The 24,875-nt window shown below is 21.0% G+C and overlaps 7 protein-coding genes across 7 annotated transcripts; 1 reads left to right on the top strand and 6 right to left on the bottom strand.

Annotated features, from left to right (window-relative positions):
* Window positions 1–374: 374 nt before the first annotated feature.
* On the bottom strand, window positions 375–6,474 carry PY17X_1025700 (conserved Plasmodium protein, unknown function; the record flags this gene model as incomplete). Its single annotated transcript, XM_022956277.1, has 4 exons — window positions 375–429; window positions 556–798; window positions 935–999; window positions 1,171–6,474. 4 exons carry the CDS (start codon window positions 6,472–6,474, stop codon window positions 375–377), a joined length of 5,667 nt encoding a protein of 1,888 aa, XP_022813340.1.
* Window positions 6,475–8,160: 1,686 nt separating this feature from the next.
* On the bottom strand, window positions 8,161–8,811 carry PY17X_1025600 (conserved Plasmodium protein, unknown function; the record flags this gene model as incomplete). Its single annotated transcript, XM_022956276.1, has 1 exon — window positions 8,161–8,811. One exon carries the CDS (start codon window positions 8,809–8,811, stop codon window positions 8,161–8,163), a length of 651 nt encoding a protein of 216 aa, XP_022813339.1.
* An 828-nt stretch (window positions 8,812–9,639) lies between these two features.
* On the bottom strand, window positions 9,640–13,046 carry PY17X_1025500 (conserved Plasmodium protein, unknown function; the record flags this gene model as incomplete). The annotated part of the gene is made up of 12 exons (XM_022956274.1): window positions 9,640–9,997; window positions 10,113–10,187; window positions 10,286–10,341; window positions 10,462–10,533; window positions 10,632–10,694; window positions 10,799–10,956; window positions 11,125–11,155; window positions 11,350–11,394; window positions 11,523–11,919; window positions 12,295–12,396; window positions 12,547–12,601; window positions 13,031–13,046. 12 exons carry the CDS (start codon window positions 13,044–13,046, stop codon window positions 9,640–9,642), a joined length of 1,428 nt encoding a protein of 475 aa, XP_022813338.1.
* A 1,429-nt stretch (window positions 13,047–14,475) lies between these two features.
* On the top strand, window positions 14,476–15,885 carry PY17X_1025400 (conserved Plasmodium protein, unknown function; the record flags this gene model as incomplete). The annotated part of the gene is made up of 1 exon (XM_022956273.1): window positions 14,476–15,885. The coding sequence occupies one exon, from the start codon at window positions 14,476–14,478 to the stop codon at window positions 15,883–15,885; it is 1,410 nt and encodes a 469-aa protein (XP_022813337.1).
* An 874-nt stretch (window positions 15,886–16,759) lies between these two features.
* Window positions 16,760–18,495, bottom strand: PY17X_1025300 (glutathione reductase, putative; the record flags this gene model as incomplete). The annotated part of the gene is made up of 3 exons (XM_723836.2): window positions 16,760–18,106; window positions 18,237–18,315; window positions 18,428–18,495. 3 exons carry the CDS (start codon window positions 18,493–18,495, stop codon window positions 16,760–16,762), a joined length of 1,494 nt encoding a protein of 497 aa, XP_728929.2.
* A 981-nt stretch (window positions 18,496–19,476) lies between these two features.
* PY17X_1025200 (cleavage and polyadenylation specificity factor subunit 4, putative) lies at window positions 19,477–21,222 on the bottom strand (the record flags this gene model as incomplete). The annotated part of the gene is made up of 1 exon (XM_723835.1): window positions 19,477–21,222. One exon carries the CDS (start codon window positions 21,220–21,222, stop codon window positions 19,477–19,479), a length of 1,746 nt encoding a protein of 581 aa, XP_728928.1.
* Window positions 21,223–22,671: 1,449 nt separating this feature from the next.
* On the bottom strand, window positions 22,672–24,234 carry PY17X_1025100 (splicing factor 3B subunit 4, putative; the record flags this gene model as incomplete). The annotated part of the gene is made up of 3 exons (XM_723834.2): window positions 22,672–23,735; window positions 23,903–24,013; window positions 24,159–24,234. 3 exons carry the CDS (start codon window positions 24,232–24,234, stop codon window positions 22,672–22,674), a joined length of 1,251 nt encoding a protein of 416 aa, XP_728927.2.
* Between the last annotated feature and the right edge of the window lie 641 nt (window positions 24,235–24,875).

Here is a 24,875-nt window from a genome sequence, read left to right as displayed (position 1 = left end):
ATAAACGCAGTATTTTATCAAAAAAAATATTACAGAAAATAAGTGATTTATAGTAAACTTTTTTATTTTTTATTATTTATATATTAAAACTAAATTAATTATATGTTATTTAAAAATTAAAAAATGCACACAACTACGCTCGTATGTATATATGCTCATACATATCTGCGCACACAAATAATATTAACATATATATATATATATATATATATGTATGTAAATGTTTATATATTAAAAAAATAAAAATCAAAGTAAATAGCAACAAAAAAAAAGAACAAACAAAAAATTGTCTATCCTTGTACATATCCCCTATAATATATGTACATAATATGGGCACAAATATGCCATTTTTTTTAATTGAAAAAATATATGTCTTATTTTTGAATGTGTGTCATTATGATTTTTGCAATTTCATCCGTTTCGATATTTCTATTGTAAAAAAAAAATGCAAATGTGTTAACAATGAAAATAGTGGAACTAGAGCGTTAGCATTATACACATATATATATACATATATATATATATTTTTTTTTTTTTTTTTTCGAGGCCACTTACTTTATCATTCGGTTTATTTCATCTTCATAAAACTTGTTTTGGTGAGAATAACTACACACACTTTTATAAAGAATTTTATAAAAATCAATTTCATTTGACATGGATGCTAATATTTTTGAATGTAGCTCTGATTCGGATCCTTTATGATTTTTTTTCTCATTATCCATATGATAAATAAATATATTACTTAAAATGTAAAATATGCTATGCAAAACTGAGTACAGAAAGCATATCATAAGATTTCTAAAAAGGGTAAGAAAAAATAACATGTATGTATATATATATATATAAAGAGGTTATAACAAGTTTGCAAATTAAAATTACGGAATAGCAAATAGTATAAAACATAAAAATAAATGTGCATGTATTTCGTTCTAACTCATCAAATTCTTTGGCATAAGGAATTGTTTTGACTAGTAATATTGTTATAAGTCCAGCTCCACTCTAAAAAAAAAAAAAAAAAAAAAAAAAAATATATATATATATATATATATATGTATATATATTTAAATAAACTATTCATTTTGCACACAGTACAATAAAGATAAATAAATATAGTAATTTTTTTTTCTAAACATGACATAAAATAAGTTTGTTTATACAAATGTGTTATACCTTATAAAACAACATCTTAGTTATGTAAAAATTAATGTAATTGTAAAATAAAAAGAGAGACAAAATATTTTGAATATATGCCACTCCCATATTGGGGGTAAATAAATATGAGACTGAAACATCAATTAAATATATATAGATAGAAGAGTATATGCTACTATTATATAATTTATATCTAATATCCATTTTATCATTTTTTTCTGTTATATTATTATTTTTTATATGAGATTTATTTTGTTTTTTTTCATTTTTTAGATATTTATCCAATGTATTTACATTTGGGTTAATATGTAATATTTGCACTTTTAAAAATTCTTCATATTCAATTTTGCTATTAAAGCATATATCAGCATGTGCTAATATATAATATAACAATAAATAATTGTTAAATAGTGTATATATTAATGTTTTTTTTTTTTTTTTTTTTATAATTTTAAATATTTTAGTATAAATAGATGCTCCTTTATTTTTTAACATACTATTAACAAATAAATAATATACACTTTTAATTTTACAAACTTCAGTATTTATTTTTTCGTGATCAATTTCTTCTTTTTTAATTTCTTTGTGTACATGATTGTTTTTTTCTCTATTTTCTTCATTTTGAGGATTTAGACTTTTTTTATTCCCTTTGAAAAAAAAGGAACTTTTTTTTTGTTTCTTTTTTTCATTTATTGTACTAGAAAATGTATCATATTCATTATATTTTTCAAAATTATAATATTCATACATATCACAAAATTTTATAGTTTTTCCAAATAATTTAAAATTATCCATTTTGGCTATATTATTTTCATATCCAAATTTATAGCTAAAAATGTTTTTTATATTATTTCCATTTATTTCATCATTTAAATTTGTACCAATTTTATTTTTATTCATTTTTTGTTTTTCATTTTTAACTATTTTGTTACTATCATCAGTTTTGTTTTCTTTTGATCCACTTATAACATCAATAACATAATTTGGTAAAACGTCTTTGTCAAATTTTAAATTTTTAATTAAATTTTCAATATCAGGATATATATAAACATACAAATATACTTTTTGAACAGTATTATATAACACATTTGTTAAATATAAATATAATTGCTTATTTAAAATAATATCTATATTATTTATACTCTTATTTAAAAATATGTTATTACATTCAACAAAATAATTTAGTGTTTCTACATTATTATCTTTAAATTCGTTTAAATAAATTATATTAAAAAGAGTATTTTTTTTTTTTTTTATATCTTCATTATATTTAGATATTGTTTCAATATGAGTATATGGACATTTATCAATGTCTTTATATAAATTTTTTATATCTATATATATATCCCATAATACTTCAAGCATTTTTTTTATTAATGTATTTTTTGTGAAATTATCACCAGAATTAATTGATATATTTTCGGAATCTTTAATTTTATTTTGTCCATATTTTATAATATTATTATTGCTACTAGTAGAAATAGGATCACATTCATCAGTAATATGATCTACTGCATTTTTTATTATATTTTTAATTTTTGTTACAATTTCATCATAGTTTTCAACTTGTTTATTTTTAATTAATGTTATTAAATTTCTAGGTTCATGTACTGTTGCAAAAACATATCGTCCTAATTTTTTTATATTATCATATTTTGTCATATCTTTATCATCTGGTTTTGCATTAGAACTATCCATAGTTTTAAGGCATAATGTATCATCTAATATATTTTCCAATTTTGCATTTCCATCATCATTTTTATCTTTATTATCATTTTGTTCATACATCTCATTTTCTTTTCTTTTATTATCAGAGATGATCGAATAATTAAGTAGGTTATACAAATTTGTATCCATGATATTTTTATTATCTGTTTCTAAATTCTCATCATTATCCATATATATTTTTTTTTGCAAATTTTCAAAAATTAAAGAATTATTTAACAATTTTTTTAAATTATTCAAGTTATTATCATTATCCTCTAAAAATTTATTGCTAATATCATTTGGACTAATATTATCATTTTTCAAAAATTCAGCAAAATTATAATTTTTATTTAAATCATCAAAAATTTGATAATTGTTATTTTCCATTTTGCCGATTTGCTTCAGCTTATTATTGCTATTGCTATTGTCATTATTATTGTCATTATTATTGTCACTAGCCAAATTATTTTCTATTCCTCTATCCTTTTCTTTCCCCTTTTCATCATTTTTAAAATTCCATTTTCCACTATTTTTTTGAATCGATGGATTTATTATCATATAAGATAATTGTATTCTTAACAATTTGTCCTTATCACTTTTTTGCATTAAATTTTGATATTTTACTCTATAATTGGTATTCTTAATATTTCCATTTATTTGATTAATAAATCGATAATAATTATACAGATTTTCACTCAAATCATTTATATTTATATCTTTATAATATTCTCTTAAAAATGATGTAAATTTAAGCATATTTTGTTTCTTTAATTTATTAATACAATTTTCAATGTTCATAATGTATTTTTCATTATTTTGTTGATTATGATATTCCATACTATTTATTGAATTTTTAAAATGTCTATATCCTCTGTTATTATTATATCCCATTCCATTATCATAGTTAGAATTATTAACATGTTCATTTTTTATGAACATTTCTTTACTTGCTTTTTTTCGAACTATTCCATAATTATGTATATCCATTCGATTTCTTCCAAATTCATCATAATCATAACTATTACTATCATAACTATTATGATGATGGTAATAGTAATCATTTGGATGTTTTTCATAATTTTTAATTATTTTTTTAACACCATTATTATTACCATTCATATAATTTTTGTTATAATAATTTTTATCCATATTCATATTTATTTCGTTCATATTGTTCATACTATTCATATGGTTCATATTGCTCATACTATTCATATTGTTCATATTGCTCATTTTATTTAGTTTTTTATTTTTGTACATATACTCTTCACGTATTTGTTCAATATTATATAAATCTTCATTACCTGATTGGCTAGTTCGATACATTTCCCCAGAATATAAATTTGTTCGAATTCTAGAATCATCACAAATATTATTATTTCTATCATTAGTATCAAAATAGCGATGTTTCATATTATCATTATTATTAAGATTAATTCGTTTTAAATCTTGATGATTATTATTATTATCGTTGTAATATTGCCCATTACGAACATTATTATTCATATCAAAAAACGAACTAATCTTATCATCAAAACTGTTATTATTAATATCGCTTGAATTATTTCTTAAATAATATTCATTTAGGATATTTAAAACGTTTATATTATTTACGGGTTCACTAAATTGTGTCTCATTTTTATTACGAATTTGTCTACTAGCTAATGGATTCATTTTTATTTCATTATTATTTTCTTGAAAGTATAATAAATCATCTTTAAAATTATTTAATCTATCATTTATATTTAAATAATAATTTTCATTATCTATATTACTTTTATTTAAATATTCTTCAACATTTAATATATGTTCATTACTTAATATATCTTTATTAAATTTTACGTGCTCTAAATCTATATTTTTTTTATCATTATATCTCTCTTTAAGATTTGCCAAATTATTATCATTATCATTATCATATTTATTAATGTTCATATATTTTCGTTCGTTTAAATTATAAATATCGATACCATGTTTATTGCTACTATTATTAATATTGCTATTACTATTAATATTGCTATTAATATTATTATTACTTATCATAAAATTGTCGTTTATTTTTTCGCCTTTATTTGACGCTCTTAATAAATGTGTATGAATGTTTATGTTATCATCTGGGTAACAAGAAGCCATTACATTGCTCATATCGTTCATAATGTATGATGTATCTTCATGGTTTCTTCGATTATTATCATCAGTATCATCATCATTATCATCATTTACAATATCATTAATGTTGTTAAGACTAGTAAGGGTATTTCTAAACTTATTTAAAAATTTCAAATTCTCATCATTTTCACTATTTTGTAAATCCATTAATTCATTAATATTACTAGAATTAAATTTATTTATATTATTATGAGAAAAATTATCATTATGAATATTATTTCTTAAAACATGCGAATCTTCAGATATATTTTCATCAAATGGTATATTATCATTAACTAAAATATTCATATTTTTTTTTTTTAAAATATTAAAATAGTCTAAATTTTTATAATTTTCTTCATTATCATAATCATCATATTTATTTTCAGAAAAACGATCAATTTTTTCATCATCTTCACTTTCGAAATGCTTGTGTGCAAATATTATATTTTCTTCTTGATTTTGTGAAATGTTTTTTTTGTTGTAACTTTTTTCGATAAATTTATTCTCACCAAAAAGTTTATTACTGAAATTATTGAAATGGCTATTTGACTCACTAATATTTTTTTTATTATTCATATCATCTTTTTGCATAAAATTGAAAGGGTCGGCATTATCAAATGAATGTTCATCACTTAATTCCTCATTATCATTAGAATAAAAAATATTTTTATTTATAAATTTTGTTAAATTAGATACATTATGAAACTGAAAAATATCCTCTTTTTCATTATACGATGAAGCTACGTTAAAATTTTTATTCCTTTCAATATCTCTACTATTGTCATTATTATAATTTTGGGAATTATTTCTGAGCTTATCTTCTTTTATAATATGGTTTTCTTTCTCATAAATATTATTTTCATGAGCCTGTCTTAAATATAAATCCATTCCACTTTCTCTTTTTATAGAATTTAAATTGTTATTATTTATCAAGTCACATTCTTGTTGCATTAAAAATTCTGAATTGTTCATATTTTTACCACTATCTATATTATTGTTTAATTTAAATAATTTTTTTTCATTTTCAATCAAATTATTATTCATAATATAAGAAAAATCACCTTCTGAATTATCATTATATCCAAAGGTAATATTATTTATTTTGTCAACGTCTTCATAAATACTATTATCTTTAATTTTATCGATTGAGCTTAAACTATCATATTTGTTATCATTATTTTTAGGGTTAATATTATTGGGGGTTTTAGTGGTATTATTATTATTATTATTATTGTCGTGTTTTTTATATTGGTTTAAATCGCTATTTTTATTATTATATCTGTTTTCGTTTTTTAAATAATCATTACCATATGCACCTTTCCAATATTTATTATTAATTTTTTTTTTGTAATTGGAATTATTATTTCCATAATAATAGTTGTTGGAATAGTTATAGCTATTATTATAATTTATGTCCTCATGTTTATTTTTATTTCGTGAATTATATGAATTGTAGTTCTTCATTTTAAAACATCAATACTTCCGATATGCTTTATCATAAAAAAAAAAAAATATAATTCAACCTCTTTACCTAATTTAAGTGTACATACATACATATATATATATATATGCCCTAAATTAATTAGCGATGTGCATCAACCACATTAAAAAAATTGGTAGCTAGGCATTAATGCTTTAAAATAATATTAACAATTAATAAAGGTGAATAATTTTTTTTAAATAAATTTATTTTTCTATTTTCATATACTATGGGGAAATATAATTTGTATATTTTTATTCTGTTAATTATTTTTTATATTTAAAACAAAATTCCAATTATATGTAAAAAAGGTTTTCATATGGAATATACAATAAATAAATGAACATACATGTAGATATTATACAATTTATCATTGAACGGGCTTAACAATATGTAATTAATTATAATAATTTTATCACATTAAAAATATATGTATATATATAACACTTTAAATATAACAAAAAGAGTACTATTATACAAATGATAAAATATTGGATATAAATTTAATAGTTTTATGGAAAAATAAATGTTTAATATTTTTTTTGCAATAATATATGCAAAATATTATACTTGGAAATGTTTTTGTAATTTTTATTTTTTTTATACAATACATTTTATATATAATGTGCCACACTATTCGTTTAACATTATATAAAAATTTATTTCATAAAAATTTAAAGAACGACATTTAAAAATGCCATATCTCAATAAAGCAAAATAAATAATATGCCAAAATATAAGAATATTTACTTATTAGAATATAATTTTACATTTTTTATTTATTTCTCCCCTTAATTATGACTAAAAATATATTTTTTTTTTATATTGCATATGCAAAATCGGGATTTAAAAAGCAATTTTCAATACGTAATATAATATACAATAATATATAAGAATATGTATAATATTATTAATATAAAATATAATGGGTAAAGTATAATAAAAATAAAAAAAATAAACTGAGTGTAATTTTTTTTCAGAAATCACAATAAAATTGTTTTTTTCCCTAATGACAAGAATATTATTTTAATATACTTTATTATGAATAAAAATTAATTATAAATTATAACCCTAAAATAGTGATATTTACAAATTTACAATTCTATTCAATTAATTATTATAGTTAATATTTAAAAAAAAAATTAATTTTCTTCATTCATTTTATTACTAATAAGGAAGAGGGGAAATGTAAAATATCGAAATAAATAAATTTATATAATTTTCCTTATAAAAATAATGGTTCTTAAGAAATAAATCAAAGGAAAATAGTTTTTGATTTAAGCCTTATGTTATATATTAATTTGGAATAGTTTTAAATATAATTAAGCTTGCAGAAAAATATATGTAACATGCATACATACATATATATATATATATATAATTATATCAACATGTAGCAATATCCACAAGTATCAATACACGATTAAACATGGCACATTGTCTGAGTATATATATTTAATAACACTAATTTTATACATGCTTTTTTTTTTTTAATTAAATTTTTTTTTTCTTTTCATCCAAATATAATAAAAAATAATATTTTTGAAAAACGTTATCATATAAAATGTTTACAAAAAAAAAAATGACACATCAATAAGCATATATATATATATATATATATATATATTTATATGTTAAGGGGTGTAAAAATTAAAATATTTAGAATTTCATTATTTATTATAAGAGTCATTTTCATAAATTGGTTTATCTGTAATTGTATTTTCTATTTGATGATTAAATTGGTTAAACATATTTATTATCGAATTTTGAAAAAATTGTAAATTTTTCGTAAACACAAATATTTCCATTAATGCGTTTTTATTTATTGAGGCCAATAAAATGTCTATCTCTTTTTGTAAATGTAAATATTTATTATAATCATCTAATGATTTATTTTTTGATTTGCTTATCTTTTCAAAAATATATTTAAATAAATGTTTTCTTTGTATATTAAAAATATTAAGTGTTTCTTTTATCTCATTTGCAACATCAGTTATATTGTATTTAAGTTTAATTGGTCTGTTTATGAAATTATAACTTTTTTCTTTCTGTTTTAGAAACTTAATTTCTGTAAAAATATCCTTACCATTTTTTGTATATATATTTTTTTCATTGAATTTTTCTTTTTTTTGTTTTTCCAATGATTTATAGACATTTTCAAACCTTTCCCTACATTTTTTTGTATTTAATCTTTTTATGGCTAAATCAAATAATTTTATTTCACTTTTTATTTTAGTAACTTTTTGTAATTCATCATGTTTATATCTTTCTAGCTCCTCTTCAATTTTGTTTATTTTCTCTTCTATTAAATCTAAGTCCATTTTTTTTTTTTTTTTTTTTTGCTTTTTTTACATAGCTCTATACTTATGCAAATTTGATAGAAAAATTATAATGATAATAATTACGAAAATATATTAGACATGGCTTTATTTTTATAAATTAAAAAAAAAATATATTTTTCTTTAGCAAAAATCTATTTTATATAACTTTTATATATTTATAAAGTTGGTTAAGCCTATGTGTACAAGTATATGCATAACTTATTATAAATGAAATTATTTCTTAATAAAAAGGATTATAAAATATAGTTTTAAAAAATAAACAAGTTTTTACACTATCATTACACATATATGTATTTTTCGTAATTATGATTTTGTATCCTTTAATAAATGCCACATCATTGCATAACTTAAAAAATTATAAAAAAAATTATAAAAAAAAAAATGAATAATACACGCATATTGTTATACATATTAATATATTTTATGCGAGAAAAGAATTAAGGATAATAACCATTGACATATACACAAAAAAAATACACACACATAATATTTATATTACAATAAATAAAATGAAAAGAAATAAATGATATAAAATAAAATGCTATTTCTTAAGTAATAGTGTTATGCTATTAAAAAATGCATAATTAATCCAAAAAAAAAACAAAAAAAAATAATAATAGTTTCATTTTTATGTAATTTTTTCAAGTCCAATTAGGTAGGGAATATACATTAATAATTCTCCATTTAAATATTAATAAAGTCATAATATATAAATAAAATAAAACAAAAATACCAACAATGTGTTATTACTATTGTTTTATTAATGAAGATATATATATATATATATTTCCCCTTTTTACTCTCATATTATTCTTTACGAGTTTCCACATTTTTCATATAATCTTGCATATAAATATGAGCCCAATCTTCATTAATTGCTAAATCTTTTGGAGAATCTGAATTTCCTTTTATTAAGTTGGTATCCTTCTTCGAATTATTTGACAATTCCTGTATGATGGTTCCATGACTATTTTTGTAACAATTTTTTTTTTTTTCATTTTTTTCATTTTTTTCATCTCCTTTTTTTTCATGTAATGTTACATTTAATGGCTCATATAAATGGGGAACACTATCATTTGCTATATCAAATTTTTCAATAATTTTCATCTTATCATTTTGCAACATTTGCAATTCCTTGTTGTAATAGTACACATCAGCTATATTCCTGCAATTATTTTGTTTAAAAAAAAAAAAAAATGTACATATATATATATATATTGAAATAACTGTAGATATTTGACCAATTGCGTATATAAAATTTCCCTAAATTTAAAACCTACTTTTTTTTCTGCTTAGAAATTTCTTCATTCAATGTGACATTCTCTTTTAGGAGGTTATTTATTAGATCGTCATATCTGCATATAAAAATAAGGGGAGAATGAAAAAGTGTGTATGCCATAAAAATGCCATGAAAATGCCATAAAAATTGCCATAAAAATTTTCCATAAATTACTGGTGAATATCTGTGTCTTCCTTGTATGTTGTGTTGATATACTCCCTTAATGTGCTCTTATTAAAAATAAAATAAAAATAAAATAATATATTAAGTTAATAAATTGCCAGTATAAATATTGAATACACACAATTTATCAGAATGTGAAAATAAGTAAAAATAGAAAAAAGACTTACAATAACTTCCAACAATTCATTATTCTCTTTTTTAAGATCATCAATAATGTTACTATATTTAGTTATCTTATTCTAAAAAAAATAATAATAATTATCTCAATTACAATATAATTAATATATCTACAAAAAAATTAAGGAATGGCATTTTTTTTCTTTACAATATATATTACCTTTAATTGGGCTTGATCACTTTGAGAATCTATACATTTTTGATGTAATTCATTCACTTTTTTCTACAAATTTATAAAATAAAAAAGAGGCAAATGATAAGCGGCATGATAAGCGGCATGATAAGCGAAATAAAAATGAATGGTTAAGCTTTTCAGTTTATTATTACCTCATAATTAATAATCTGTTCATCGATGTCATTATTGGTGTCTTCTTTGTTTCCAAATTCTTTTTTTTCTAAGATTTTTTCTTTTTCTTTTTTTACTATCAACTTTTTAATTATCATATCTTTGTACTTTAGTTCTAATTTAAGAGAGTTTTCTTCATCTAAACAAAATATGAAACATAAAAAAAAAAATTATCACATTTCATGTAATTATAAAAATTAAAAAAATGGAATATATTATTATATAATTAAACTAATTCCTTCCCATAAATATGCATCTATAAATTTGTAAAGAAATAAATGAAATAATTTCCTTTGATTTATAATACCATTTCCTGTATGTCTCTTTTGCCTTAGTTCCTGAAATTGTATGCAAAATAAAATAAAATAAAATATATATAATTTGTTTATTAATATTTTGTAAATAATTTAAACAATTCAAACAATTCTAGTTAGTATAAAAATAATTTCATAGATAAAACTTCTCTTAACTTTGCAATTAGACAAATTCAAATATATATGTGTGAATATATTATGAGATATTTGTTCCCTACCTTATCCATATTTAACATTTTAACAGCAACAATTTCGTCATATTCCTGTAAGTATACAAATATGTACAATGGTCAGGTAAACATACAAAATTACAATAAACATTGAATATTTTATATTTCCAATAAAAATGTAAACAAATTTGTTGTGTTAATATATTTGTTTTTCTAATTACATTCATTTTTTTCGTCTTTTCAAGGTCTAATTCATTTATATTTTTATTTAGTTCATCTTCTAATAATTTGTAATTTTTTGTAAGTGTATCATATTGTTTTAATAATTGATCATATTTTTCATGTATTGCATCATTATCATTTTTAAATTCATCATTTTGTTTTTTCATTGTAGCTATATATTCATCAGTTGCCTGCTTTTTATATTTTTTTTTATTTTTAATATGTTTTATTTCTTCATCCTTTAATTTACCTTCTTTTACTAAAATATCATATTTATTTGACATTATTAACAATTTTTCACTTAAATTTAAAATCGCCTTATCTTTTTCCTCCATCTCACTTTTGATGTTCTCCATTTCAATAAGCTTTTCTTCCATTTGTTTTATCGCTTCATCTCTTCAAAAAAAATAGCCAAATAATGAATTAGCAAAATAGCCAAATATGAATTAATAAAACAGCCAAATATGAATTAGCAAAACAGCCAAATATGAATTAGCAAAACAGCCAAATATGAATTAGCAAAATAGACAAAACTAAGATAAATGTGATTCTATCCAAACTGCATGTCAGGTAAATCACATTTACATTATCACAATTCTCAAAAGACGCAAAATTAATGAGGTAATATTTGTTTACGATCTATTATTTTTATTTCACCCTCTACATAATCGTCTGGGTGTGTGCATTTTTATTTTGCTTTTTATTTTTTTTATTTTTTTTATTTTTTTACTTTTTTATTTTTTTACTTTTTTACTTTTTTATTTTTATTACCTCTCCTTAATTTCATCTTCGTGGCGATTTATTTCATATTCTAGCTGCAATTCTAAATCGATAATTTTTTTTTTCAATTCTTCTGCATTTTCATTATCCAAACTGAAGTTGTAAAAAAATCAAAATTACAATTTTATAATTCTTTCAGTTTTAAATTATGTAAATATTTTATTTGATACGTATGTATGTATATATATATATATATATATATATATATATATGTGTGTGTATTTTTTTTTGAAGGTGTTATACTTTCCCATATCAGCATTATCTTCTTGGTTATTATTTATAGGACTGTGACTACAATCTATAAATGAAAACGTAACATTTTAAATCATCATATATTCAATAATGTAAGACAAAAGAATAATGATAACGAAAATAATACAAAGAATAATTGTGACATTAAATTTGACAAAAAAATTAAATAAATTATTTTATAAGTAAGACATTAAACCGTAGACATTTTATATGACAAATAACCAAAGATAATTTTTTTAATATTATATTAAATTATTTTATAAAAATAATAAAGATATTAAGTTATAAAAAAAAAAATGTTATAGACTATTTAAATACATAATTTTAATTAAGTTTGTGTAAAATTATACTAATTTGAGATATATTATAAATAAATTTATAATGTGAAAATTATTCGAATTTTATTATTTAATATTAAAAATAACAAATACTAATTTTCAATGTTATTAAAAAAAATGCACATGTTTGTTTTTACCATCTGTCTGTTCCATAATTAAATATTTGAGAAAAAGTTCGAAAAAAACTAATTTCAGCAAAATTATGTTTTTGCATAATTCTTGGGAAATTCAAAGGAAAATATACGTAACAAAAATAGAGGAATATATTAATAAATATATAACATGTGTTTACTAATTTTTGTGTTATATTTTATTAATAATAATAAGAGAACAAATTATTATTTTATTACCGCCATTTTTTTTTTTATACAACCTTTTCCAATTTTTCAGTATTATTAAAAATAAATTATATATTGGGAAAAAATAGATCGTTATCAATAGGTGACCAAATATATCCGCAATACCTAACACTATTATTTTACTCATTATATAATAATAAATATAATTGTACTATTATACTATAATATTGTACTATATATATTTACTATATGTATTGTACTAATATATTTATTATATATATTTACTATATATATTGTACTATTATATTTACTATATATATTGTACTAATATATTTATTATATATATTTACTATTATATTTACTATTATATTTACTATATATATTTATTATATATATTTATTATATATATTTATTATTATATGCAAACAGAGAATACAATACGCGCAGTGGGGGGAAGGCACCTCATGTGCCATTTAAAGCGCTTACAAAATATATAAATGGCAATTATGTATATAGTAATATATTATATATATGTATATATAATGCGCATTATACGAATAAATTAAAGATTATATGTATAAACAAGGAATTTATTTTTCCTTTTGAATAATTGCATATATATATATATATATAGATTTATTTATTACAATTTTTTCGTTTTTTTCGTTTTTTCCTTTTTTTCCTTTTTTACCTTTTTTTTCTAAAATTTTACGTATATAATAATAATGTGATTATATATGTATAAAAAATTAATCTCCCATATTTTCTTAAAATTTAAAGCATGTAAAAAAAATAATAAAATATTTTTTTCAATTAACACAATTCGTAAAAAAATAATTGGGGGCTACATAAAAAAAATACATAATTAACAAATCTACATTAACCATATCTATAAAAAAAAGTATAATCTATTTTAACAAGTTTGTTATTATTACAAATTATAAATACGAAAAAATATATATTACATATCTTGATTATATATGTTTTTTGAAATAAGAAAACCCAAATTAAAAAAAAAAAAAACGGTAAATATAAACAAACACATATTCCCTCATATTTAAAACAAATAGTAAATCTCACTGAAAATCAATTCATATTTTTATACACACTATTTAGTGAGTGCCTACCAAGCATTTGTATATTATATGTAAATATACATACATATATATATATAGTTATATTTATTTGCTTATTTATTGGCTTATTTGCTGGCTTATTTAATATACCACATTTACCTGACCGGGATTGCGCACAAATAAAACTAAATACCAACTTATCACAAAATGAAGTATGTACCACCCCATTTAAGAGCATATACAGATGCCAAAGAAAAACAGGAAACTGAAATTGAAAAGGTAGAAAAAGAAAAAGAAAAATTAGAAGCTAAACTTGAAGAATTGGAACTAGAAAATGATAGTGACACAGAAGGAGATGATTTTGAAATCGTTTTAAACAGTGTTGTTATAAGTCAAATTCATAAAAACAAAGATTTACGTGGTGAATTGTTAGGATATTATACTAAAAATAGCGATTCAAAAAACAAAAAAAAAAAAAAAAAAAAAAATGGTGAAGATAATGAAAATGATGATGATGGTGATGATGATGATGAAGATGAAAATGAGGAAGATGACGATGATGCAAATGGTAATAAAAAAAATAAAAGATCTAAAGAAAAAAATAAAAAAAAAAATAAAAATGAATCAAAAAAATTAGATGTTGCTGAAATTAACCAGTCTTTTTGTGTATGTAATATTGAAGATATATGTATTGACAAAATAACAAAAATCGCAAATAAATATCAACTTTCAAAACAAAGGCATAGTGAACTATTAAATAATTTGAACTTATATTTTAACAAAAATAAATATGAAGAAGAAGGTGAAAAATATATTACTGAAGTCAATAACTATTATGATGATTATGTAAATATTATGGCTGAATTAAACTTTGAAACAACTTCCTTTGGTTTTTATATTAATATAAATGATATTAAAAAAAAAGAAGTTTTAGCTACACTTTTGTTAAGCTCATTAATTAATAAAAATTCCTTTGTTTTGTGTTTTTCCGAAAAATATGGAAAAATGATTTTTTCAGCATATAAGATAGATGTCGATGTTGTTTTCGAAATTAAAAATCAAATTAAAAATTCAACATTTAATCAATATACTGATATATTAAATGTAGAATTAAAAAAGAAGGGTTTAACAAGTAAAAATATATTACAAAAGGTTCCAATACGTATTAAAAATTTTATAGCCAATTCAATATTTTTAAATATGCTCAAAAATAAAAATAAAAACTTTTTTTCTTCTATGGATTATCTAAATACCTTAGAAGTAGATTCATTAGAAGAACATATACATGATACTTGTAAATCTTTAGAATTATTAAAAAATGAACAAGAAAAAATTATGAAATATAAAAAAGATGTATTTAAACAATTACAAACTCAAAAAATTTATCAAGAAAAAAAAAAACTTGAAAATGAAAAAAATAAAATTGAACATGATAATTTAGATACTAATGAAGATGATATAAATATACAAAATATATTTAAAAGTATACCACAACCATCTTTATTATTTCCTTATGTGTTAACTATGAGTAACAGTTTACTCAATGATAACATTAACAATTTATGTAGCCATGCTATTGCAAAATCTTATTTGTATTATAAAAATTCAAAACAATAAAATATATTGCATCAAATATTTATCTTAAATAAGATTTAATCATATCTTATTATATCATAAAATTTATATATGTGGACATTTATTACTTGTTCAGGACTTATATATATCTACATTATTTTTTTACATTGAAAAAAAAAAAAGTATATTTAAAATGAAAAATAGCTGTTATATTTTTATACAAAATAGAACTATAGTATGCCATGTGGCATCTAAAACGCTTAAATTTATAACACATACTATTTTTTTCATAAATGCATTCTTATTATATACATGTACATTTTTCTTACTTATTTTGGTTATGTACACGTTTTATCCTTTTTTATACTAACTTTTTCTATAATATGTGAAATTTTTTAACATTTTAAATTAAGAAAAATAAAAATTATTTTATAAAAAAAAAAATAAAATACGAATTTTTCTAGATTAAAGATAATAAATAAGTAAACTATTTCACTTTTATGAAATACGTATGACGATGTATCAAAGAAAACACATATATTTAAAGTAAATTTTTCAAAAATTAAAATAAAGGAATAACAGGACCGCGTGGCAATTTAAGCATATTGTACATCCGGATCTCCCGATTTTTGAAAATTTGATTTGCATAAATATATCCATTTATCGTATCCCTTATGCTGTCATCTTATTTTAAGAAAACACAAATATGGTTTGGATATAATATATACCTATTTAAGAGTAATACAAATGAGCTAGCTATTTTTGCACATTTATGTATGTGTTCCCAAATATGATAATACATAATGGATGTTTAATAATTATACATTACTAGAAAGTAAATTAAAGAATTAAATTAAAGAAATAAACTAAAGAATTAAACTAAAGAATTAAATTATTTACAACTTATTTTTTATATTTATTTCATCCATGGATGTAAAGTTACAAGTTCTTCAGCAGCTGTTGGATGAATTGGAATTGTCTCATCAAAATCTTTTTTGGTTGCATTCATTTTTAATGCTACTGCAAAACCTTGTATGATTTCATCCGCATTTAACCCTATTATATGTAACCCTTTAATTAGCTCTTCTTTTCCAACACATACTAATTTAATATAAGTTTTTTCTTTTTGACTTGGTTCTATATCATATACAGAAAAAAATAAGTTTGTAAATTTGGATTCATATATTTTAACATTTTCTTTTCCATATATATTTATTGCTTCTTCTTCTGATAAACCTATTGTACCTATAGGTGGGTGTGAAAATATAACTGTTGGAATAAGACTATAATTTGTTTTTCTTGTTTTATTTAAAAAAATTCTATCAGCTAATAATCGACCTGCATTTATAGCAACTGGTGTTAGTTGAACATTGTAAAATGAATCTTCTGTATCATTTTTTTTATTATTTATATATATTTGTTCATCATATAATTTTAATAAATTTAAATCTTCAAGTTCCTTTCCTTTTTTAACCATACAACAATCACCAACTGCAAAAATATTTTTCAAATTTGTTCTTTGATTATCATCAACAATAATATAATCATTTTTTGTTGTAATATTTAACTTTTCTAAATTTAAATTTTTTGTATTTGGAGATCTACCAACACAATATATTACATAGTCAAGATGCTCAAATTTTCGTCCATCATTTAAATATATTGTTAAATTTTTATCATGAACTTTTTCTATTTCTTCTACATTTGCCATTGTTATAATATTTATATTATTTTTTTTCATATCATTTTCTAATTCATTTACAATAGATTCATCAAATTTTCTTAACAATCTTTTTCCTCTTGCAAAAATATATGATTCTATTCCTAATCTTTTTATTACATTAATTAATTCAACAGCTATATATCCACCTCCAATTATTCCTATTCTTTTAGCTTCTTTGATATCAAAAAATTCATCACTCGAAATTGTATGTTCGACACCTTTAACTGTTGGGAAAACTGGCGTATTTCCAACTGCTATTAATATATTTTTTCCTTCTATTATTTCATGATTTTTTTCATCATCTTCTGATTTGTTTTTACTTTTTATAAGAACTTTACGTTCATTTATAAGACTAGCAGTTCCCTCATAAACCTCAACATTATCATTCTTTAAATTATTTCGATATATATCATTTAATCTTCTGATATATTTATCTCTTCTTTCTACTAATTGTGGAAGATTGAATGTAAATCTGGTATCAAATCCGTAGTGTCTTGAGTTTTGTAAAATGTCATGAATTGATGCGGCGTTAAACATTATCTACGATATAAGGTCATAAGTATGTGGAAGAATGTATGCGGAAAAATGGATACGAAAATATGTATACGGAAAAATGTATAAATAGCTGTACGTATATACAAGATTTTTTTTTTTTTTTTTCTTTTTATACCTTTTTTGGAACACATCCTACATTTACGCATGTTCCTCCTAAATAGGATTTTTCAACCAAAGCAACTTTTGCCTTATTTCTGCATTTACGAAAACAGTGAAAAATGTATATACATTTATGGAATGTAGAAAATGTACTTTATTTTATTCGCGTGTATATAAACTAGCGAATACACTTTTTATTTGAATTACCTGGCGGCTCTTCTAGCAGCTGCCATACCCCCACTTCCTCCTCCAATAACGATTAAATCATAAACCATATTTGTAGGTTTTTTTAAGTGTGCTTTGTTCGTATGAATATCGAAATTGTTAAGAAGACTGAAGCCAGTTGTTAATTTAATTGCCAAATTAAAAAAACAATAAAAAAAAATATATTTTAATTTATGCATGATTTGTTATTATTATTACTATTTTTTTTTTTGTTTTAATTATATATCTAAATTTTAAAATTTAATAAGAAAAAAATAAAAAGTGGAAAAATGGGGAATAAAAGGATACGAAAAAATGCACGCATATATATATATATATATATATATGTATGTAAATATATACTAAAAAATATTTTTAAAAAGTTTAAAATGAGGTTAAAAACGTTGGTGAAAATATAAAATAGTATTAATACTTATTTAAAATTAGTATTATTTTACAAGTTTGTATTGTCATAAGCATTATATTTCCGGCACGCAAACATTTTTATATGAGCTTATATAACTCTTATTTTTTTTTATTATTTTCCAGCGAAAACACATTCACAATGCTAAGTACATATAACTATTTTACATAACAGTATGTATTTTCTTTACAAATAAATTATATGATTTTTAATTTGGGTATTTATTTTTGAATTTATAATACAAAAAAATAATATTTTTTTTAGTAATAAAAAGGATTAAAGGGAATACAATTTTTTTGGGGGGATATCCTATTTAATATACATAAATAGTAAATATAGAAATGCCCTCTATATTTTTAATATATTATGTATTTCTTTTCATTATTTAATTATTTATTTTCCCATTTTTTTTTTATGACTATATTAAAATTAGTAACACTTACAACTCATATAACACACATTATATGATATTTTTTTTAAACCTCTATAACTATCAACTTCATTTTCCCAATTACTAAATGTGTTACTATTCTCGTTTGTGTTTCATTGATTTTGATAAATTCTTTATATTATTGTTCATTTTTTTTTTTTTTTTTTTTTTTTTTTTTTTGTTACTTATAGCTAGCTACTAGCTAATATTTTGCTCAATTCCGTCAATAAATGTAATTTGTTGACAGTCTGATTTTTGATTTAAGGTGAAGATAATACTATCCCACATTGTATTAGTGTTTAACATATTTTTTTTATACAAATTTGTAAAATATACAGAATGATTAATTCTTCTTTTGTATTCATAAATAGTGCCAGCTAAAAAATCCTCATTTGGCAATGCATGAATTTTGTTACATATAATTGAAGCAATATTTAATGGAAGCTCAGTACCATCTCTACTTTTTTTTAATGGTAAATTATCATTATAAGGATTAGTAATATTTTTAAAAACATCAAAATCAATTTTTGCAATTTTTATCCATTGAACTCGAAAATTTCCTCCTAACCTTTTAGTAATTGGCCCCCATAAATTTTCATATAAATTTTTTACTGGCAAGGTTATCATTTTTGCATAACCTTGAAATCCTCCACTTTCATTTACAGAAAATAAAAATATAATTGTATAATTTTCTTTAAAAAAGTTTACATATTTCCTTGTGTTATTTTTACCAGTTGCCCATACACCATATAATATTGATAAATATAAATGAGAAATCTGATTACATTTAATAACAAAAACTTTTATTTTATCGCTAATCACTGGACTGTTATCTAAATTATAAACTTCAGGTATATTTCCAACAGCCTTTATATTATTAGTCTCATTATTTTGTAGTTTATTTTCATTATTATTATGAACCATATTAGAATGCTTAATAAAATATCCATCATTTCCAATATTTACATTTTCTCCATTTATGTTATCTCCAATTCCGTTAAAATTATTTGCTGTATTTATAATTCCAGATCGATTTAAATTTTTATCGTCATGTATATTAATGCCACTATTTAACATTCTAGAATTACTAATGTCTTTGTAATTATTATCACTATTTGTGAACATATCAGATAAAGTATTATTTTCTCTTTCATTTTTTGTTAGTGATATATTTTTTTCTTGATATTTTTCTCCACTAAGAACTATTAAGGCATCTTTTAATTTATTCATATCATTTAAAACTTGTTGACTTTTATATAAATGTGTATATAAATTTTTATTAATTAATATTTGATCTAGATAAAATTTAGGTAATATATTTATTATGTTAAGATATTTTATACTTCTATTTTTATGTATTTTTCTACAATTATATCCTAAATTACAAAATCCTAAGAGATAATTTACACATATATTTTTTTCGTGTAAAAATTTTAATGCTTCATCTAAATGTTCTTCTTTATTTTCGTTATAATAATTCATATTTGTATTTTCTAATGTATGCCTAAACATGCATGATCCTCTAATTTTGTCTGCACAATAATTATATTTTATATAATTTTTACAAGGTGGTATTCTATCATAAATTAACTGATGTAAATAGTTACAAAATAAATTTTTCATACACATATTTTTTATATAATGAATACAAATAATTGAATGTTTTCCTTTTTTCTGTTTTATGTCAACTCTATCAATACCCTTAATTGATAATAAATTACTCTGTTCTTCAAGTCGAATTTTTACTTCCTTTTCTAAATCTATTATTTTATTATCATCTATTTTTTTTTTTATTTCTACACCTTCATCTTTTTCTCTTATTTCTTCCCTATTTCGATATATATCATCATACATATTTAAGTACAATTCATATAGGTCTTCTTTTTTTTTTTTTTTTTTTTTATTAATTTTTTTTTTGCGAATATTCATTTTTTTCGTTACCATTTTCTGATTTTTACAAAAGTCTATAAATATATTATCACAAAATTCTTAAAAGTTCTTTCTACGTTCATACCACTTATGCGATATCGTTGATGTGGTGAGTACTCATATCATGCGACTTAGTTTTATATTTTTGAAATTATCCCTAATATTTTTTATATTTCTATACCCACTGACAAATTGGAGCTTAACTAGTTTATTTCCCTTCTCAGTTACAAAACATTTAAAATTGAGTAAAACTGAGTAAAATTGAGTAAAACTGAGTAAAATTGAGTAAAACTGAGTAAAATTGCTTAACTATATTAAACTGTATAAATAAACGAACAAATTTAATGCTTTATAATATTGAGTAATATATATATATGTTTTGCTTTTCTTCTCGAATTTGTATATATAGGTGTTTTTATATTTATCTAATACTATACTAAATAACTGTATTGATTTATAAAATTTGATTATGCATTTGATAATTTTTATAAGATTTTATTATTCCTTTGACTATATCCTAATACAAAGTTGTATTTTTTTTTATATAATAGACCAAATTTCACATTTATATATAAATTCTTTGCATGTTTTTTTAAGAATTTATCTTTATTTTATCAAATTTGAGATTGGTATTTATTTGGTTTGCTTCCTCATTGATTTTCGAATTTTCACTAAAAATAAATTTTATTTTAACATATTATATTTTTTTCATTTATTAAAAACTAATATTTTTTTTATTTATAAAATAATTTTTAAATTTTAGAAACATCTAAAAACCATATACTGTGATTATATATATTATATAGGTGATAAAATCGGAATAATACAAAATTAATTGAGGTATATGGATTTTTTAATTTCCTTTTTTCCGGTCATAATATATAATTAATATTTTTAATTTTTATAAATGTGAATATAATAAAGTATAAGATATCAAAAGAATAAAGAAACTTATTAAAATTTTTATTCAGGTCTTTTTATTTACCCCCCCAAAAAAATTATATATATTATTTTTCATTGACATGTTTATTCAAAATTTCATATACATATTTAATTATCCAAAAAAATAATTTTTTTATTATATATTCTATAAATTTAATAGTTAACTAAAAATTTTGTATGCAATTCTTTTTATAATAAAATATAGCTAATTATGAACAAAAATTAAGTCAAATATCCGCACACACACACATTTATATATAAGTAATGTTTAATAAATATTAAAAAAACGATCACTATATATATAGACTAACACATGTGCACAATTGAATGTATATCAAATGGGATTGTTTACTGAAATTCATCCAATTCGTGTTTTTTTAAACACAATTAAAAATATTTAAAAAATGAAAAAAAAAAAAAAAAAGTTATATAGTTTGGTTTAACCACCAGTTTATCATCATATTAATATTTCTTATACATATTAACAAACTTATAATTATCAGATTTGTTTCCCATTTTTAACTAATTATTTTCATTTGATAAATTATTTAAATTTTCATTTTCCTCAGAATTTGGTGGCATAGCGGGTGGCATATTTGGAGGCATAGCGGGCGGCATACCTGCTGGCATATTGGGGGGAATAATTGGGGGCATACCTGCTGGTATATTAGGGGCAAAATTTGGAGGAAATGTTGGAGGGAAAGTTGGGGGAAAAGGTGGTGGGAAACTTTGCAAATTGGGAAGCATATTTGGAGGGAAATTCAGTTGGAAATTTGGAGGCAAGTTTGGAGGTAAATTAGGTGGTAAATTAGGGGGTAAATTAGGTGGCAAATTAGGGGGTAAATTAGGTGGCAAATTAGGGGGTAAATTAGGTGGCAAATTGGGTGGCAAATTAGGGGGCAAATTCATAGGTAAAGGCATAAAATTTGGAGGTATTGTATTGGGTGGATTGTTTGAAGGGAAAAATGGTGGAATAGGAGATGGGGGTATTATAGGATCTGTTGGTAATTTATTTATATTATTTGTATTACTTAAAAAGTTTTTTCTTTCTTTATTTATTGAAATATTATTATTTGCATTGTTTTCATAAGTTGATGAATTATAATTATTTTTTATTAAATTATTTGAATTGTCATTTGAAGAATATGAATTTAGAGGTTTATTTGCAGCTATAAATCTTTCAGCTGCTGTTCCATGTCTTTCCCCTTTAAAACCCTTTTTAAATGCATAAGATATATGTACTTTTTTATTACATATAAATTGATTATTCATATTTTCTATAGCTAAATCACTCGATTCAAAATTGTCATAAGAAATAAAACCATGACCTTTAGATGTATCATCTTCATTTCTTACTACTTTTACTGATATAACTTGACCAAATGATGAAAATATATCAAATAACATTTTTTCTTCTACTTCTGTATCTAAATTACCTATAAATAAATTTGCCCCTACATCAAATGATTTCTTATCTTGAGTTGCTTTATTACATCTTAATGGTTTCCCAAATAATCTCGTCATGTTAAGAACTTTCCCTGCATATTCACATTCATATTCATATTCATATTCGACAAATCCGTATCCTATTTTTTGGATGTTATAAAAAAAAAAAAGCATGTTATAAAAATGGTACATAATATAGAAATAGTACTATATCATATAGTATATGAACAAATCATAGTATATTTAAATAAAGAAATATATCACAAAATTATGCAAATAAAAAAAGTTAGCAAAAATAATGTAATACCTAAATGAAATCCATTTATTTTGTCCCTAGGAATGTGAACATTTTTTACATTACCACATTGCATAAAAAGTTCACATAAAATTTCTTCATCAACTTGGGCATCTAGATTTGCTGTATAATGGAAGGCAAAAAAAAAATATACACATATATATCAAGTATGCATAAAAATTGTTATATTCAATACACATTTATTAGAATATACTATATATAAAGATTTCATAATAAAAGGAAAAAGTGATTTCATATTTCTACATACCTATATATAATGTAGCTTCATTATTTCGTTCGTATATTTGACTTATTTCTTGATTTTTGTGGGGAGCGAACATCATATATTTCCTTATGTTCAGCTATTTTCATATACCAGTGGTTATACATATATTATATGTATATATAACAATTAATTATCATAATTTTTCATCCAAGCATATATTCAATATTAAGTTTATTTATATACTCTTTTTTTCTTTCCTTTTCCACTTTTTTATTTTTGTTTTTAAAGAATTTATATATTCAAAACATAAATTTTTAAATGCATATCATCCCAGAAAAATACGATAAAACACATTAAAACTAAAAGTTTTAATGCTATGAAGCTAACATTTTTTAAATCAAAAAAAAAAACATGCATATATATAAATAAAAAAAAAAGAAAAACAAAAAAATAATTATTGGCTATACTATATGCATATGTAATTTTTTTTTCAATGTTTAGCAGCATTTTTACTAATAGAATAATTTATTAATTTTTTTAAATGACATTGTTATACATACTTGTAATAATACAAAATTATTTTTCATATAAAAAAAATATATTATCCTATTATTTAATCATAAATATTTCTTTTGATTTTTTTCAGTTTTTTTTCACATTATTCTTCTGGCTTTTTTTTTCTTTTTTTTCGATGTATTCTTCCATATGAAAAATTATACCAATACAAATATCCTTAAAATAGTTATAGAGAATTATATA

Source organism: Plasmodium yoelii (genome assembly GCF_900002385.2).
Source record: "Plasmodium yoelii strain 17X genome assembly, chromosome: 10".
NCBI classification, from domain to species: Eukaryota; Apicomplexa; class Aconoidasida; order Haemosporida; family Plasmodiidae; genus Plasmodium; species Plasmodium yoelii.
This window is presented reverse-complemented; position numbering and strand designations above follow the sequence as displayed.